We start from the raw sequence: 19,170 nt of genomic DNA on the forward strand, positions 1-19,170 counted from the left end.
TATCTATTTTGATTATGTGATTTAACTTGTTTTCTTTTAGTATCTATCAGTTTTAGTATCTACAGTATCTATCTATCACCCAGCAAACTGTGTGACAATACAGTGCATACATACATGAACAAAAGCAAACCACTGTTTGTTGTGGGCTCAACTAGTCTATCCCTTTTAGGGTCTTGTCTCTAACGCCACTGACCTGCACACCTAAACAAATTTTTAGGTCCATGGATACAGTGAAAAAAAGAAAGTATTTTGAATTTAATACAAAAATGGTATTCAAAGATGTAGACTGTTTTTACATCAGAATTAAGATTTTTGTTATTCTCAAAATATATAGATAGCATACTGCACAAAGAAATAGAAATGAATTATGGGTCTTGTGTTGGCCAAACTACCATGCCGATGAGAGGCAAACTTGTAAAAACCAATAATGCTCAACACTAAAGACTATTTTTTTTTCCTAAAGACTTATTTTTAACAACTCATCCTGGCTTGCCATCAAAACAAAGTTTATAACACTGTTATTTCAAAAACAGCTCAAGCTTTTCATTCATACCATAAACACATTGAAGAAGCAGAAAAAGTACTAAAAATACTACCAGCTATGAAGCAGTACAATCTGAAGCTATTATTTTCTACTAATCAAACATAACATGCCAAAGTCCTAGCTTCCAGAAACGATCTTTCCAAAGGCTACTCTTGCCTACTTCTTTTTACACATTCAGTTAAACTTTGATGTTTTGCCACACTTGGAAGTGATTACCTGACATAATTCTCAAATCCCACACACTTTGTAAAAAATTCCTATAACCAAAGGAAAACTTACCTCTGCAAAATTTGTTGATGTGCTATTGTCTATCCGGCTGCCGCTACCACCTAAAAAACTAAAGAGAAAAAGGAATGGTGGTAATTCTATTCCCAGAACAAGCTCACTTCCCAGAAGCTAAAAATAGAATGGCATAATGAGAACAAATCCCAGTAAGGAAACATAACTCATTCTAACACAATACCTGCAAAGGAAATGATAGAGACTGCCGTGTAGATTAATCTATCTAAAACATAGACCACAAAATTAAGTGGATTTCATGTGAATCAAGGCTATATCAAGTAAGAGAAAGGGGTCCACCACAAAGAAGGAAGAAGGACCCTCAGTAATACAATTCACATTTGATCTAATGAAAACAGAAAAACAAACATTTATCCTCAAAGAGGCTAAAAAAACAAAACAATATTTTACTATAAAACCATCCAACCATCTTATGATCATAACATTTGAGAAAAGAAGTTATTTCTTGGGAATAATTAAATGTAGTACTATAAGGGGTCTGGTGCAGAGTTTAGCACATTAGAAAAGGATTCAAAATAAGTATTTTTTCTGATAATTTACCCTGTACAGTTCTTTGATTATCCGGCCTATCCTTTCAGCTCATCTCAGATGCTATCTCCTCCATTAAATCACTTCTGAATTCATTAACCAAGTAACTCTTCTACATTCCTTCTGTACTCTCTGCTTCTAAATTCTACCTTGTATTATAAATATCTAGAATTTCCGATTCCTTTCATGAATATAAATTCAACAGCAAAGGCTGTATTTTATTAATGACTTAAATTAAGTATGTAGAGTATATATGTGTCAGAAATTACAGAGCACCTCTGAAATACAACATCCTATATTGATAACTCAAAATAAAAGCTGAGTGAATATCACATGTATAAACCATAAAACAACAGAAAGATCCTAAGAACAGGAAAAAAAATATCAAATCCTACTTTCCCTATAAAATCTGTGAAGAGAAGAATGTGGTTAAGAAGATGGAAGGAATTACAAGAACTGCTGAGAAACACTTTAAGAAAAACATAAAAAGGCACAAACACATAAAAACACTCAGTGATGCAAAATCCACAAACTACTACAAATAGCTTTCATTTGTAGGATTACAATACCAATCCTGGCATTACACTGAGCTCACTGAAGAAACAAACACACTCTGGTTAAACTGAAAGCAAATCTTAAGCCATTCTTTTTTTTTTTTTTTTTCCAAATCCATTTCATTTTAAAGAGGAAAAAAAAAGCCATTCTTCATGGAATCACTCATAGGCCTTATTAGTTGATTAGAAACCATGTAACATTTGTATTTGTTTCAGAAGTTAAAAATGTTTTTATAAAAATCATTTCAATTGCCTAGCAACTTTAAAAGTACTTAAGCATCTATGCTAAATAACTAACTGAACTGCCAGACATCATAAACTAAATTGCAAGGCTGTATATCCACTTTATTGCCCAAGCCTGATAGGTTTCCAAGGCTCTCCTTTCCTGTTTACCACATGGTTTCAAGGAATTCAAGTATCAGTATTCAAACCATCAACTCTTATCTTTTAGGGTTCCGGTCTTTCAACATTTCCTTTGCTTAAAAATTTCTTTACATTTTAAAGTGACAGAGCTAGTTATAAAATAATAAAAATAATCTTATGTTCTGAGAAACTTTACAAAGCTTAAATTTTACAAAATGCCTTCTTCTATATACATTTAGTAGCAGATGGGTCACAAGACCTCAAATTTACATGCAAGGACTTTCTCTTATTTTTCCCATCTACTACTAACCATTACAAGTGCTAAGTAATCAAATTAGCAAATACAAATTTTATAAACAGAAATATCATGCTACCTCTAAGACACTGATTTAAAAAAAAACACTGATCTTTTTCAAAACACACTATGTTTACATTCAAATAGTTGCTATTCAGAGTCCCTGTACAGGACAATCTTTGAACTATTAGGACACAAATAGAAGAATTAGGTCAAGTGAGAACAAGATTATAGAATTCACAGCCATGTGCCTCAAAAATTTTCATTTTGTAGCTAACTATCATACTTACTTACTTTGTGTTTTACTTTGTTTTTAAGACATGGTCTCACTATGTAGATAGCTGGCCTTAAACTCATTATGTAGCACAGGCTGACACTGACTCACAATCCTCCTGCCTCAGCTTCCCAAATGCTGGGATGACAGGCATCTGCCAGCACACCTGGATGTAACTGTATTTTGTTTAAAAAAAAAAAAAAAAGGTACTATCTGCCTAAAGAAACCAGGATTAGTATCTTAAAAATAAGCCCACTAATTATTTCCCTACAATCAATATATTATTCAACACATGCAGTGCATAAGTGCCTGAAGTATTTAATGCAATTATGATAGCACAAATAAAAAAGCTATACTGTACCAAGTCAGCATGCCATCTGCACATGCTAATTTTGCTCTCATGCTAATCTTACAGACTTAGCAGTGTTTTGTTATTTAAAACTAAGGGCATTACACCAACATTTAAGCATTTATACCAAACTGAATCCATGCCATATATTGTTCCAGAAGCTCCAGCTCATTTATACATATAATCACCAATCGCTAATAAAGCAAAACTAACAGTACATACTGTCAAGTGTGTAGCTTTTTCCTGGTTGTGGAAGGAACTTTCAACTTTAGATTCTGCAATGGTAAAGGAATTATCTTCTGTAGCCATTAACATCCCCCAGTGACTTGCAGATTAAGAATTTTAACCAGCTGGTATTTAGATTAATTAACAATACAGCCCCAAAAGAACAATATCCCATTGTGTGTAGCACCCCCCCAAAAAAAGAAAAAGGAAAGATAAAAAGCCAATAGCAAAATCAATGCTACTGAATGGCTGTTTTTATAGGTTTATACCTCTGTTGATGCTAATGAGAACAGATTTCAAGTATTATATTCGAGTATCAATACAGTGGTCAAGATGGTAAAAGTTTGACAGCAACAACCATAAGAAGAATGGTCCTAAGGTTTCCTAAGAGTAACACAGCTTGGTTGGCTAGAATATCCTCATTATCTGGTGAAATGTCTTTTTGGAAATTGCTCCATAGCACACCAAAGATGTACGATAGCAATTTAACCTTCAGCAACAAAGTGATCACTAAAAATGAACCAATAACCTAAAAAACCCCAAAGTCCAAGAAAATAAATAAATTTTTCCAGATTTACTGAGATAGGTGTAGAGTCCCCAAGGAATGATACATAAGCAGCTATGGATCTCATCATACCCACTCATCACTTTTCCAATTTTTTTTCTTACCCTTCCTTCTCACATCGTCTCCTCTCACTTGTGTGTGACACACAGGTGTGCATACTCATAGACGTGTATTCTCTCTCATCAAATTTAAAAAACTCCTTTCAGTTCATTTAGTTCATACCATAGAAAAGTTTTATAATAGAATGTTTGATTTATTCATTGGCTTATATACAATACCTGGAATCATCTGTCACTTCTTCAATAAAGCCTGATTCACATCTAGGACATATATATTCCTATAAAAGAGTAAATAAAAGTTTTGCATTAGAAAGACAAGTATATAGTTTTAGAATAACACACAGTACATAAGTTGATGGTATGTGATATTTTATGTATTTGCTGATTCCCAGGATTTTTAAAATTACATTCTGGCAAATAAAGAATACTCTAAGATACCTGAAGAATGGCTTTCATAACTAATTAAGTGGTTCCCCAGGAGATGAAAGTGTCAAAGATTTATTTCACTGTTTTTTGTTTTGTTTTTTAATTTGGTTTGGCTTATTTTTTGTTTTGGTTTGGTTTGTACTTTTAGTGGCAGTGTAAGGATGTTTGATGGGGGTTTTTGTTTTGTTTTTTTCTTTGACTTTTTGACACAGAGTCTGGCCTTGAACTCACTTTGTCGCCCAGGCTGGTCTTGAAATCACAACAATCCTCTTGCTGCCGCATCCTGAGTGCTGGGATTACAGGAGTGTGCCACTACACCTGGCTTGTTTGGTATATTTTTTAACTGCAATGAATGTGTCATTTAATTTTCTCTTCAAATCTAATGTAAAAACTCTACTACATTAAAGCAGTAAAAGATATTAATACTGATTGATACACAAACTGCTATTTTTTACTATGTGCACACAGGAGACAATCACAGCACAAATCAATTTATAGACTAGGATCTTTAAATATTTCTAATCTATTTTCTGATTACCAAAGGTTCCAAACACAACTCAACATTCTTAGCTATTTCATAGAAACGATAATTCAAACAACAAAAACAATTTCATTAACTCAATTTCTACTTTCTTCAGTAATAAAGCATTCTCTTAAATAATATAATATCAAGCTGTGGGGCATGGCAGTGTATACTGGTAATCCCAACACTTGGAGGAGAGTGAGACAGGAGAATCACCACAAGTTCTAGGCTAGCCTGGGTCATACAATTAGTTCAAGTCCAGTCTGAAATACATAGTGAAACTCTGTTTCAGAAAACCAAAAATAATAATAATAATAGTAATAATATCAAGTTTTGAGGCTAAAAAAGAATATACTTTCGAACGCCTTATCAAACTTTTAGAAAAAATATTTTAACTACGTATTAAAATAGATCTGGGAAAGGCATTTTCAATTATTTCCTTGTTCCCTATAGTACTTTCTAATCCCTAAAGCTTTGTTTTACCTGATGATCATGCAGCTGTATTTGACGCCTCAAATAAAAATGGATTGGTAACTCAAACATCCAAATGTTTTCTTAAAAGGGATTATTATTAAAGAAAGGGATTGTTATGAAAAGAGAAATTATTAAAGAAAGTAAGATCAATTCTTCATGTCAAAATTTGTCAGTCAATGAAAAGAGAAATTATGTATTTAGGATGAGAATGATAGGCGACAGACAGTAGACATTGAGACTGGAAGGGAGTAGTACACATATGTGCTACCAAAGCAAGCTCAGGAATGGAGTAGGATGAATGTGGATATCCAAAACAGATACAGATATGAGACCAGATTGTGGAAAATTTCTAATCACCATGAACTCTAATCCTGTGCATAGGAAGTTTAAGCTTTAATCTCTACTACAGACAGCAAGGGTAAGATCCATGATGGGCATACTATAACTACTCTAGAAATAAACTGGAAACCGTATTGGTGCCTGAATCTTTCCCTCTACTCCTTCATCCTTCAGGTAGTTTCAACCCTATTGCTTTCTCACTCATTAAAAAAATGTATACATGTGGGAGTAATAAAACCCAAAATGTGTAATTGTCATTGTACAAAAGAAAGGAAAAGAAAGTGCTCTAAAGAATATAACTGCACATATATTTAAGTGTAAAAGGTAGATAACCATATTACTGAGATTTGTTAGATCATTGAATAAAACTGTTTCCAGTCTCACTCTTTGAAAATCCACTTTATATGCTTTAATTTTGTAACTTGAACAACTATTTCTAAGATAATATGTAATCTATTAACTAGTGATTCCTATTGTTTATTTTTTCTGAAATTATGTATAAATTGTATAATGATTGAATAATGTATAAATTGTACCCTATTTCTGGTTTGTTTTCTTTTTCTCCTTTAAAAAAAAGTATACAAATTCAAGTGAGATTGATTTTAGAAAACTACCCTTACATCTATTTCAATGTCTAAAATCAAAAACCAAACCTAGTGGGGTAGTACACACATGTAAAACCAGCACAGAGTAGGTCCTAAAGCAGAGGATCGTAAATTTAGGGACAGCTTAAGCTACTCTGTCTCCGAAAAAAACCCCAAAGCTTCACAAACAACAAAACAACCCCACAAAAAAAAACCCAAAAACCTTAAATTTTTTTTAAAACCTCACAAAGTATAATTCACCATAATACAGTGCTTGGCCCTCTTCTCTTTCCCTCTCACACCATCCCTGCCACTGTGTGTGTGCGGCATGGGGGTGGGTGGGGAGTGGGGGGAGGAGCTGGGGATCGAACTCATGACCTCACACTTGCCAGGTATGCCTGCTGAGCTAAATCCCTGGCTCCCATCCCTGCCACTTTAAACCCAAGCTTAGGGCCTGGGATTTAGCTCAGTGGCTTAAGCGCCTGCCTGGTGAGCACACAGTTGTGAGTTTGATCCCCAGTACCACAAAACAGAACAACAACAACAAAAAAAAAACCGCAGGCTTATTCAGATGGTATCTATTTAAAAAAGAATTAAAGTTTTGTGACATTAGGGAATTACGCAATTCTATTAGCATTTTTTTTTCAAAACAAATGTGTATTTTGAGTCTGTCACATATGAATAATTCCTGCAATATTTCAAACTTTTTCATCATTACTATGTCTGTTACAGTGATTTTTATTTTATAATTTTTCTTTTGAGCCAGTGTCTCACTGTATAGCCCAGGCTAACCTTAAATTTCTGGCAATTCTCCTGCCTCAAGCTCCAGAGTGCTAGAATTACAGATGAGTGAAGGGATTGCAGGTATACACCACCATACCCAGCTATTATGGCGATCTTTGATGTTATTATTGTAGCTGTTTCACAGTGCCATGTGCTACAAATATGTAAAACAACAAACTTCAGTGTGTATTCTGACTGTTCCACTGACCAACCATTCCCCTACCTTTCTCTTCCACTTCTCTGGCTTCCCCGTTCCCTAACATATAATATTGAAATTATGCCAATGAATAACCCTACAATATCCTCTAAGTGGTCAAATGACATGTCCTCTCACTTTAAATAAAAACTGGAAATGCTTAAGCTTGATGAAGAAGACATGTAGAAAGCTTAAAACCCGACAAAAGCTCTGTCAACTTGGGAATACAAAGGGAAAAAGTTCCTATAGAAAATTAAAAGCATTCCTCTAAAAAACATATGAATGATGAGAAAGTGAACAGTCTATACCACTGGTAAGGAGACAGTTAGTAGCCTGGATATCTCCTTAAATCAAAACCTAACCCAGAACAAGGACCTGACTTGCTTCAGTTCTCTAAAGACTGAGACAAGTGAGGAAGTCTGAAGTCAGCAGAGGCTGGTTCATGAAGTTTAATGAAAGAAACCATTTCTGTAACAGGAAAGTACAAGGTGACATAGTTTCTCTATGCTGACAGAATATTCTGAAACACCAAGCTACAATAATCGATAAAAGTGGGAGAAACCTATGAGATTTATAGAGGCAGAAAGTATCATCATCTAGGACCTCCATAGTTGGAGAGGAAAAGTCAATGCCTGGCATCAAAGCTTATATTGTCTCTTGTTAGAGGCTAATGTAGCTGATACTTAAATTGAAGTCAATGCTCATTTACCATTCTAAAAATCTAGGGCCCTTAAAAATTATACCGGCCTGGCAAGACACTTGTAATCCCAGCACTCAGGAGACTGGGGCAAGAGGATTGCTGCAAGTTTGAGGCTAGCCTATACCACATAAAAATAGTTCCTGTCACAAAAAAAAAAAAAAAAAAAAAAAAAAAAAAAAAAAAGTTATGCAAAATCTACTCTGCTTGCATTCTATAAAGGAAAAACAAAGATGACAGTATATCTTTTTGTAACATAGTTTTTTAAACCCACTGTTGTAACATAGTATTTTAAACCCACTGTTGAGAGCTACTGCTCAGAAAAAAAGACTCCTCCAAAATATTTTTTTTTAATTTTTATTTAAAGAGAAAAGAAAAGAAAGAAAAAAAAACAGTGAAGGGGTACAAGTTATACAGATTTACAGAAGAAAAAAATGCGCAGTAGGAAATCACTAGTTAATGGATTACATATTGCCATCTTAGAAATAATTGTTCCAGTCACAAAATTAAAGCTTGTAGAGTGGACATTCCAACAATGATACTGCAAACAGTTCTGTCCAATGATCCAATAAAACTCTGTGATATCATTTTCTATCTTATACATTTAAATATACATGCAGTTATATAGTTTAGAGCACTTTCTTTTCCTCTCTTTTGTACAGTGACTATTACACATTTTGGGTTTCATTGCTCCCACGGTTCTTATTGCTTTTTTGGAAGAGAGTAAAACCAAATGTGACATAACAGAACAGAATCGGTCAAGTCAAAAGGGTGGACATAATAGATAATATAAAAACATAATACAAGGTGATCAACAATGGTTACCATAATGCCTCCCGCTATTTCTAATAGAATTGCCTATATCATTAGTTGAAATACAATTGAACAAAACCGTAAAGAATAAAACCGACAAAACCAAAACATTGGAGATATTGTAGGTCTTCAAAAGTAGATAAAAGTCAACGAGAATGGGCGTTATAATGAATCTCATGTTGACAATGTACCTGGTCACTCAAGAGTTCTGACACAAAGCCGGGAATGGTAGCACATGCCTGTAATCCCAGCACTAGAGAGGCTGAGACAGGAGGATCCTTGCAAATTCGAGACCGGCCTGGGCAACAAAGTGAGCTCAAGGCCAGCCTGAACTGCATAGCAAGATCATGTTTCAAAAAACCAAAACAAACGAACACCTTCTAGAAAGGACTCATAGTTCCACATGCTATTAAGAACATTTGCGCAATGTGCAATGTATATACCATTGTTGCTGTTGTGGCTTGGCATAACTGACACCATCTTGAGCCTTGCATTTACCTAGTGCCCTGTATTTGACTCAGAAAAATGGAAAATCACTCAGGGTATAAATCCTATGAGAAAAGCAGAATGAGTTGTACCTACAGGAGAAAAATTAACCTGCTCAACAAAAGAAACAGGATACAGGTGTCAACTAAAAATTAATGAAAGATTCGAGCTAAATTGTTTCTAACAGTATTGTCTTTTGTGATTCTCTCTTTTAAAAACTGTAACTTTCCAGTTTGATGCCACTTGTTTGGACCCTGAACCAGGGGGGTCTGTATGCAAATGGTCCTGAGCTCAGTTAATTAAATTCCAAATTTATCAATTTGGCTGCTTGGATTCCTATCTTCTTGTTCATGAACCCATCAGTTGCCCTGATTAATGTGTTTTGAAATTTTGCAGCAGTTTTTTTTCTTCTTCTGCTTCTTCTTTTTTTCTTTTTCTCCTTGAAATAAATGGATTGGGGTGGGGGAAAACATTTGTGACTTATAGATGAAATTAAAGAAGAAATTAGACAGTTTTTACAGTTGAATGATAATGGCAGTACAACATACTGGAACACATACTGGAACTGGAAAGGAGTCTTAAGAGGGAAATGTATAGCACTAAATATTCAAATCAAGAAAATAGAGCAAATGCGTGTAAACTTAGTATTTTTTTGTTTTGGTTTGGTTTGGTGTTTTTGTCTTTTTGAGACAGGATGTCGCTATGCAGTTCAGACTGGCCTTGAGCTCACTTTGTAGTCCAGGCTGGTCTCAAACTCCCAATGATCCTTCTGCCTTAGCTTCCCAGGTAGTGCTGGGATTACAGGCATACACCAACACAAGTCAGTTTAAACAACTCAAATGTTGAACCTCAAACTTCTAGAAAAAGAGCAGGCTAAGCCAAAAGCTTTTAAGGGGGAAGAAATTATAAAGATCAGAGCAGAAATTAACACACTGGAGGTAAAAAAAATAAATACAAAGAACAGATGAATCAAAGCGTTGATTCTTTGAAAGATTAAGTAAAATTGACAAACCTTTATCCAACCTTATCAAAAAAAGGGAAGAAAAGACTCAAATCCATTAAATTTGGAAATGAAAAGGGTGAAATCACAACAGACTGCAGAAACCCAGAAGATCATTATACCTACTTTGCAAAGTGGTATTCTAAGATGGAAAATACAGAAGAAATGAACAGATTCCTAGATATACATGAATTAAGAAGATATAAAAATCCTAAATAAACCAGTATTAATGAAATCAAAGATATAATTAAAAATCTATCAACAAAGAAAAGCCCAGGCCCTAAATGATGCACTGTTGAATTCTACAAGGAATTTAGAGAGGACCTAACACTACTACTTCTCAAAATCTTTTACAAAACTGAAAGGGAAACAATACTTCCAAATACATTCCTAGAAGCAAACCTTGAGCTCACTTTGTAACCCTGATATCAAACATAGAGAAGGATTTAACTAAGAATTACAGGCCAATTTCCCTAATGAACATTGACATAAAAACCCTCAATAAGATATTGACAAACAATGCAGCAAATCATCAAGAAGACTGTACACCATGATAAAGTGGGATTCAACCCAGGGATGCAGGGATGGTTCAACATATATAAATCCATAAATGTAATACACCGTATTAACAGAAAAGGACAAAAATTCTATGATCATCTTGACAGATGCAGAAAAAGCTTCTGACAAGTCCAACACTCATTCATGATAAAAACCTTACAGAAAATGGAAATAGAGGATCTTTATCTCAATCTGATAAAGGCCATCTATGACAAACTAACAGCCAACATCATACTAAATGGACAAAAACTGAAAACTCTGTCTAAAATCAGGAACAAGACAAGAATGACCACTGTCTCTATTATTACTAAACATATTCCTGAATACTTTAACTAGAGCAATTAGACAAGAGAAAGAAATAAAAGGAATAAAGATAGAAAAGGAAGAAGTTAAACTATGATTATTTGCAGATGACATGATACTGTACTTAGAAAACCCCAAAAGCTCCACCAAAAGACTTCTAGATTTAATAAGCAAATTCAGTAATGTAACTAGATAGAAAGTCAACACTTAAAAATCAATAGCTTTCCTGTACACAAATAAACTCACTGAGAGAGAAACCAGTGAAACACTGTTTACAATCCAAAAAAATGAAATGCCTAGGAATCAATCTGACAAAGTAGATAGAAGACTTCTACATTGAAAACTACAGTACTCTGAAAAAGGAGAATGAAGAGGATATTAGAAAAAGGAGAGACAGCCTGTGCTTTTGGGCAGGAAGAACCAATATAATGAAAATAGCCACCATATTTCCAAAACTGTTACACAGATTTAATGCAACCCAATCAAAATTCCAATAGCCTACCTCACAGAATTAGAGAAAACAATCCTAAAATTAACCTGGAACTTGGGGCTGGGGGTTTAGCTCGGCAAGCGCCTGCCCCTGCAAGTGTGAGGTCACGAGTTCAATCCCCAGTACCCACTCCAAAATTAATCTGGAACCAGAAGAGACCTAGAATAGCAAAGGCAATCCTGAGCAACAAAGACAAAACAGAAGGCATCACAATCCCTGATTTGAAATTGTATTATAAATCTACTATGATAAAAAAAAAAAAAACCAGCATGGTACTGGCAAAAATCAATGGAACAGATTAAAAAATGCAGAAACAATTCCAGACACATTAAGCCACCTTATCTTTTTTTTAAGTCACCTTTTTTTTTTTAAACCACCTTATCTTGTCAAAGTGCCAAACACATTCACTGGAACATAGCCTCTTTAATAAATGGTGCTGGAAAAACTGGTTCTACACACGCTGAAGATTAAAACTAGACCCATATCTTTCACTATGCATTAATCTAAAATCAGAATGGATCAAAGATCTTAATATTAAAGCAGAAACATTAAATCTTCTGAAAGATAGAGTAGGTAAAACTCTTGAAAACACTGGTGTAAAGACTTTATAAACAAAATCACATTTGTTCAGAAACTATCACAAAGAGTCAATAACTAGGATCTCACCCTACTGAACAGCTTCTGCACAGCACCAACAGAGTGAAGAGACATCCCATAATGTGGGAGAAAATGTCTGCCAGCTGTACCTCAAACAAAGGTTTACTATCAAGCACATATAAAGAATTCAAAAAAAAAGATCAGTCCTCCCAGATTTAAACACACAATCCAAAAATGGGCATCTGAGATGAATACACACTTCTCAAATGAAATATGAACAGCAAATAAGTATGTGAAAAAAATGTTCATTCATTATCATTGGTCATTCAAGAGATGCAAATTAAAACTGAGATTCTACCTCACCCCAGAAAGAAAGAATCAAGCAATAACAAATGCTAGAGGGGATGTGGGAAAAAAAGGAACCCTTCTCCACTATCGGTGGGAATTGCAGACTGGTGCAAACACTGTGGAAATCAGTGTGGAGAGTCCTCAGAAAACTAGAATTGGAGGTCTCATTCAATTCACCTATTTCCCTTCTGTGTATCTTCCCAAAGAATGAAAAACATCACGCCACAAGTGATATATGTGCACCCATGTTTATAGCAGCACAGTTTATAAAATAGCCAGATCCTGGAAACAACCTAAATGCCTATCAACTGAGGAATGGATAAAAAAGATGTGGTATTTTTATCAGTAGAGTACTATTCCACCTTAAAGGATAAACAGGAGACCTTTACAGGTAAATGGATGCAACTTCAGACTATACTCATAAGTGAAATAAGTAAGATACACATGTGTAAACATTGTATTGTTTCACTAGTGTGAGAAGCTGACAGAAACAATATATGTATATGTGTATATATATGTATATTACATACATACATACACACTCATGTGTGTATATAAAAAAGATAGTTAAGCCAGGCGTAGTAGTACAGATTTGCAATGCCAGCATTTGGGAGGCTAAGGCAAAAGGACCGCTGCACGTACAAAGCTAGCCTCAGCTACAAAGTGAGTTCAAGGCCAGCCTGAACTGCATAGTGAGATCCTGTCTTAAAAAACAAAAAACAAACAAACAAACAAAAAAGGTCAATGATATAGCTCAGCAATGCAAAATGTATGAAACATTGTTGCCTCTGATGAAAGTGTTTTGAAATGTTTTTCTCTTTGAAATAAAATGGATTTTGGAGAAAAAAACAAAGAATATTTGTGATGCGTAGAAGAATATCAAAATATCAACATTAAAGCAGAAATGGTAGCTGATAAAATCCCAGCACTTTGGGAAGCTGAGGCAAAAAAAAAAAAAAATGTAAATTCAAGCCTAGATTAGACAACTTAGTGAGATCACGTCTCAAAATTTAAAAATTCATGAAGAGTTAGAGATGTATCACAATGCAAAAACAGTTCAATCACCAGGACCACAAACAAATATTAATAGAAGTTCGAAAGAAGATGATTTTAACACCAATGGACAGCTTTGATGGGCTTAGGACTTCAATGCAGGAAGTAAATGCAGATGGTTGAAATAGCATGAGAACCCGAAGTACAGCCTGTTTCTATCATAAAAGAATGATAAAGTTTGTCAAATGCTTTTCCTGTATCAGTGAAGATGATTATAGGGTTTTCACCCTTCATTATATTAATGTGGTATTTATTTTGATGCATTTAAAATTTTTGATATGTTTAAAATTGTCCATAGCTGGGGATTTAGCTCAGTGGCATAAGCACTTGCCTGGCAAGCATGAGGTCAAGACTTCAATCCCTGGTACGCATATCAAAAAAAAAAATTGTCCATAGCGGCTGTAGCCTTAAAAAAAAGTTTTTAAATTATAGCAACCTGAGAAACAGTTGGGTCAAGATACTGTTAACTAGGTTAGGTATGATAGCATATGTATCACCCTGGGACACTGAGGCAGGAGGATCACATATTCAAATCCAACCCAGGCAACTTATCAAGACCCTGTCTCAAAATAAAAATGAAAATTTTAGTTTTATAAGGTCTGAGGCTATAACTCAGCATGAAGGCCCTGAGTTGAATCTCCAATACTGTGAAGGAAGGAAGAAAAAAGGAAGGGAAGGAGGGAAGAGGGAAACATACTGAACAAGCTTTGACTATGTGCAGACCTACTATGAACATGTGTAACCTACTATGAACAAAGTGTGGTGGTACAAGCCTGTAATCCCAGCACTCTGGGGGAGAGGCAGGTGGGTCAACAACCCAGCCTGGGCAATTAGACTTAGCCAAAGAAACAGTCTCAAAACACAAAAAAAGGCTGGGAATGTAGGTTGGTGCAAAGGCCCACAGGGCAATCCCTAGTACCAATAAATAAATAAATAAATAGATAGATAGTAAATTTTTCAAAGGAGTGGGGGAGAAGGAGGAGAGGAAGGAAGGAAAGACCTATTAAATTAGCGAATTAAAGAGGAAAGCTACTTATATTTACTAAATACCTATGATCTCCTTGACACTAGATTTTTCCTCTTAACTACTCTTTGTGGTATTTTTATTTCTGTTTTGTAGATAAGAAAGCGAAGTAAACAAGTTCTCTCAACCCATCCCTTCTTTGTTGTGTTTTGTTTTTTCAAACAAGGTCTCACTTTATTGGACAGGCTAGCCTTGAACTCACTAGGTAGCCCAGGCTGGCCTCTAATTCATGGCGATCCTGCTGCCTCAACCTTTTAAGGGCTGGCATACTGGTGTTGGTCACCATTTCTGGCCCATATGCTATGCTGCAATATGACCTTTTTAGCCCTTATAAGAGGTAAAATCTATTCCTCTACTGCTTTTACTCTAGTAAGTCCCATGAGTTATTTAACAGGCAGACTACTATGTCAGTTCCAGAACTCTTAACTGCCTGGCAGGTTCTGCTAGTTCTAACTCGAGAAATAAGATGTCATACAGGTAAATCCAGCATATTCTGTTCATTAGCAAAACCATGTCAAAGAGCGCTGTGTAGAGAAAAAAAATACTTTAGATGTCTAGCCTAGTAAAGCCTTCAGGTAGCTCCATCTTGGGCACTATATGCCCACAAGAAAGACCCAAAGGTGAAAGAAAAGCAGCTGAAATATGACAGATAATAGTCTTTTAGTCACTAAATTTGGAGTAACTTCTCAGGCAATAACAAAAAACTGAACAATGCCCTTGGGACTTTAAGCCTTGATCTTTCATAAATGCAAAATTCCAAATTCTTTTCATTAAACCATGTTAACTGAAAATAATTGTATTTTCAACAGAAAAAAAATGAAATCATAAATTGCTGAAGAATGAATTGGAAAAGTTAGTGACAGGACCAGAAGGGGCTTTGCAAAACCAGCAGTCAATTATACTGTCTCCCCATCCATATCCACAGTGAAACATTACTCTGCAAAACACACAATTCAAAGTCTAAACTTCAAGCTTACAAATTCAAAACTCTAATGTGGCATACCAAGAGAGAACCCATGTCTCGAAAACATATTTATGTAAAACCAAATTTAGAGGTCAATTACATAAAACCCAGAAAGCCAACTTTAAAAATTATAATTAAAAAGTTATCAAATGGCCCTTTAACTTATACTATTCTGCAGTCTTTGCTGTTCTTATTTGAGACAGGGCCTTACTATGTAGCTTAGGCAGACCTCTAACTAGCAGTGATCCTTCTGCCTCAGCCTACTGAGAGCTGGCACATAGGCATGCACCAACATGCCTGGTTATTCAGAAGTCTTTCTCATAGCACACAGGAAAGAGTTTGGAATCAGCTGAATTACAATTCCAGGTCTCCACTTACTAGATTAAGATTTATTAGATGAAAGAAAAATTCAACTGTTTACAAAATATTAATTCACTGCCTGCCACAGCAGCAGACAACAGAAAATAAATATAGCTATTACAGTTATCCCAGTTTACAATCCTTGTTAAATAAACAGAAACCCAGATCAAGAAGACAGATGTACTTCTGTGTCATCATGCTAGGATAACCTAATATATTCATCCTCATTATACTCAGAAACCATATCCTCAAAGTCAAAGTTCTGGAATCCCTCTTCTCTGAGCAATAGCACAGTTCATATCAGCCTCTGACACTTCCTATTCTACGTCTCATTGCTGATCCACATCCCCACAACCCTTATAAAAAGTCTCTCACCCATGTGGTCAATGACTTATTTAAAAAGAAAAGTTTCCAGCTTAAGCATGTTGAAATTACTGTAGTTCTCTGAACTCAAGAAGTCTCAAGCAGTTGCTCTCCTGGCTACTAATAAGAAAACCAGTTTTCGGGGCTGGGGATTTAGCTCAGCAGCATAAGCGCCTGCCTTGCAAGCAGGCAGTCGTGGGTTCGATCCCTGGTACCGATAAAAAGGAAAAAGACAAACAAAAAAAAAAGAAAGCCAGTTTTCAAAATCAGATAACATAAGGGCCTAGGGATGTAGCTCAGTGGTAGAGTGTCTGCCTCACACATACTTGGACCTAGGTTTGATCCCTAGTACCAACCAGACAACATAAATGAATAGCTTTAGTGTTATAAAGGATAACTATAGAACTTACAGTGTTTCAAGAGCTGTGACTCAGTTCCAGGATACAAACTGCCTTGATTTCTGGTCTATTCTAATAGTAACATTCACAACCTATATCACTTTGTTCCTTCATTCCAGGCATGAGTGAACACTGACATTATCAGAGACTTCAAACAACAGTATATAATCAAACAACCTTCTTTAGCTCACTGCATATCAAGGTAGAAAATCAGGTCACAGTACAAAGCGATACTTGATATAAGCTTGATCAGATGGACAAGAAGCCAAATTTTCTAAGGAAAAGAATAGACTAAACTACCAGAATTAATCAAGAAAAAATGTTAACTACATATAGTATAGTAATAACCATTTATAGTTACTGCTTACACTAAAAACAGAAGTATTAAAAACTGCTTCATAGATACAAAACGGTATATGATTCAAAACTACAAATCTTTAGCTTACATGTACATAATATCAGCTTGGAAGCAAGATTTTCTTCTTTAGGTTTAGGCTGATAGAATCTTCTCTCATAAACTGGCATTTATTCACTCATATTCTAAGCTTTAAATTTAGCATGCCATGCACTATGTACCAAGTACCGTACAGAATGAAAAGTAACCTGGGATTAAGTCACCATAATCACCTACAAAATGTACGTTCTAAAACATCACACTTCCACCAATTATATTCTAATGGTTAGAGGTAAAGGCACAAAAAATAAGCACAGTAACCCTAATCTTAAGCATTCAACTCAAAGAAAGAATTGAATACTGCATCTGAAGCCAAATGAGTAATTTGTGAGTATTTTTCAAACCATGTTCCACAACATATTACTCAGTGATCTATTATAGGAGGGAAATATAGAAAAGGCTACATTAAAAAATTAAGCATGCTGTATTGAATGGTTTTCATAACCATTATTATGCTAGTCTGTGTCATAAACAGAAAAGTGAAGACATGTACACAGTGAAGATTTAGTACGCATTATTTTACCATGCTCTCCTGGCATGCAGTTGAGAAAATGATTTAGAGTACTGAATTCCAGACTATTAGATTGCACAAAGCAATTAAATTTCAATTTTTAAAAATTGGGAACCCACATGATTGCCAATTTTTTAATTTTGTCAAGTAAAAACTTTTTCTTGTAAAGCTCTACCATCATTTTTCCCCCTTCTAGTACTGGGGATCCAATTTAGGGCCTCACACACTCAGACAGACACTCTACCACTCAGCCATATCCACAGTCCTTTTATTTCATTTGGAACCAGGGACTTGCTAATTGTCCACGATGGTCTGAATCTTCCATTCCTCCTGCGTTAGACTGCTAAGTAGCTGAGATTACAAGTACGGGCCACCATGCCTGGCTATCATTTCATTTTAATTAAAAATATCACTTTAAAACTAAAAACACAATAAAGCACAGACTCTTAAATTATAGATCAATTCTTTATATTAAATATATTTAACAATGTCCTCCTGTCTACCACTGCCCTCAGAGCAATCCACAACCTCTGATTTAGAGAGCTATATCAAAATACAAATACTAGGAATTCTCATCTTCCATCAAGGTAAGAGAATTTCATATTACCAGATTAAGACTTCTCTGCTTACTAGACACATAGCTTTCGTGATAGAATATACTTACTTGGCATGCCCAAAGTTCTAAGTTAAATTCCTACAACTATTAAAAGAAAGTACTGCCCTGGTTTGACATAACAAAGGAAAGGCCTGACATTGCTTTGCATTATGTCTTGGATCCTGATCCTAACATTTTCAAGACTCGTTACCATACAAGAGACTATATGTGCAAACAGTTTGTTAATTCATTAAGCATATTGTTTCAGAGGTAAAAATTTAACTTTCAGCAAGATTAATTCAGGGGCTACCACATTATCTTCTATATGGAAAAATACAGAAAATTCTTTTTACAAAATTCAGCAATACCCAAAAGTTCACATCATTAAACCACTGACAGCAAGAACAAACCCAACTAAAGTTTAGCCTTATTTTACAGGTAAGGAAAACTAAAGTCCTAGAAGGTTCGATGTGTTTAAAGGTTTTTTCCCCACAGTACTGATACTATCTACCTACTCATTTATAGGTACTAGGTAGGGATTGATCCCAAGGCCTTTTTGTTGAGCTACATCTCCAGCCTTATTTTTATTTTTAAATTTGAGATGAGATCTCCCTCAGTTGCCAAAGCTGGGCTCAAACTTGCCATCTTCTTGCCTCAGTCACTCACAATGTTGCAACTACAGGCACATGCCACCATGACCTGCTCAAAGGAGCAAGTGATATACAATGGAACAACACATACCTAACATGCAGGAGGTCTTGGATTCCATCCCTCA

The 19,170-nt window shown here is 35.2% G+C and overlaps 1 protein-coding gene across 1 annotated transcript in view; it reads right to left on the reverse strand.

Moving 5' to 3' along the window:
- Positions 1-19,170, reverse strand: part of Rnf115 (ring finger protein 115) — an 88,692-nt gene that overhangs the window by 55,621 nt on the left and 13,901 nt on the right. The window contains exons 2-3 of the mRNA XM_063256858.1: positions 4,276-4,334; positions 824-881 (exon numbers count right to left, since the gene is read on the reverse strand). Of these exons, the coding sequence (XP_063112928.1) occupies positions 824-881; positions 4,276-4,334 (117 nt within the window). The remainder of the gene's footprint in view (positions 1-823; positions 882-4,275; positions 4,335-19,170) is intronic.

This window comes from Cavia porcellus, unplaced genomic scaffold, assembly GCF_034190915.1.
Source record: "Cavia porcellus strain 051 isolate PalLab524CR breed Dunkin Hartley unplaced genomic scaffold, mCavPor4.1 scaffold_1, whole genome shotgun sequence".
NCBI lineage: Eukaryota > Metazoa > Chordata > Mammalia > Rodentia > Caviidae > Cavia > Cavia porcellus.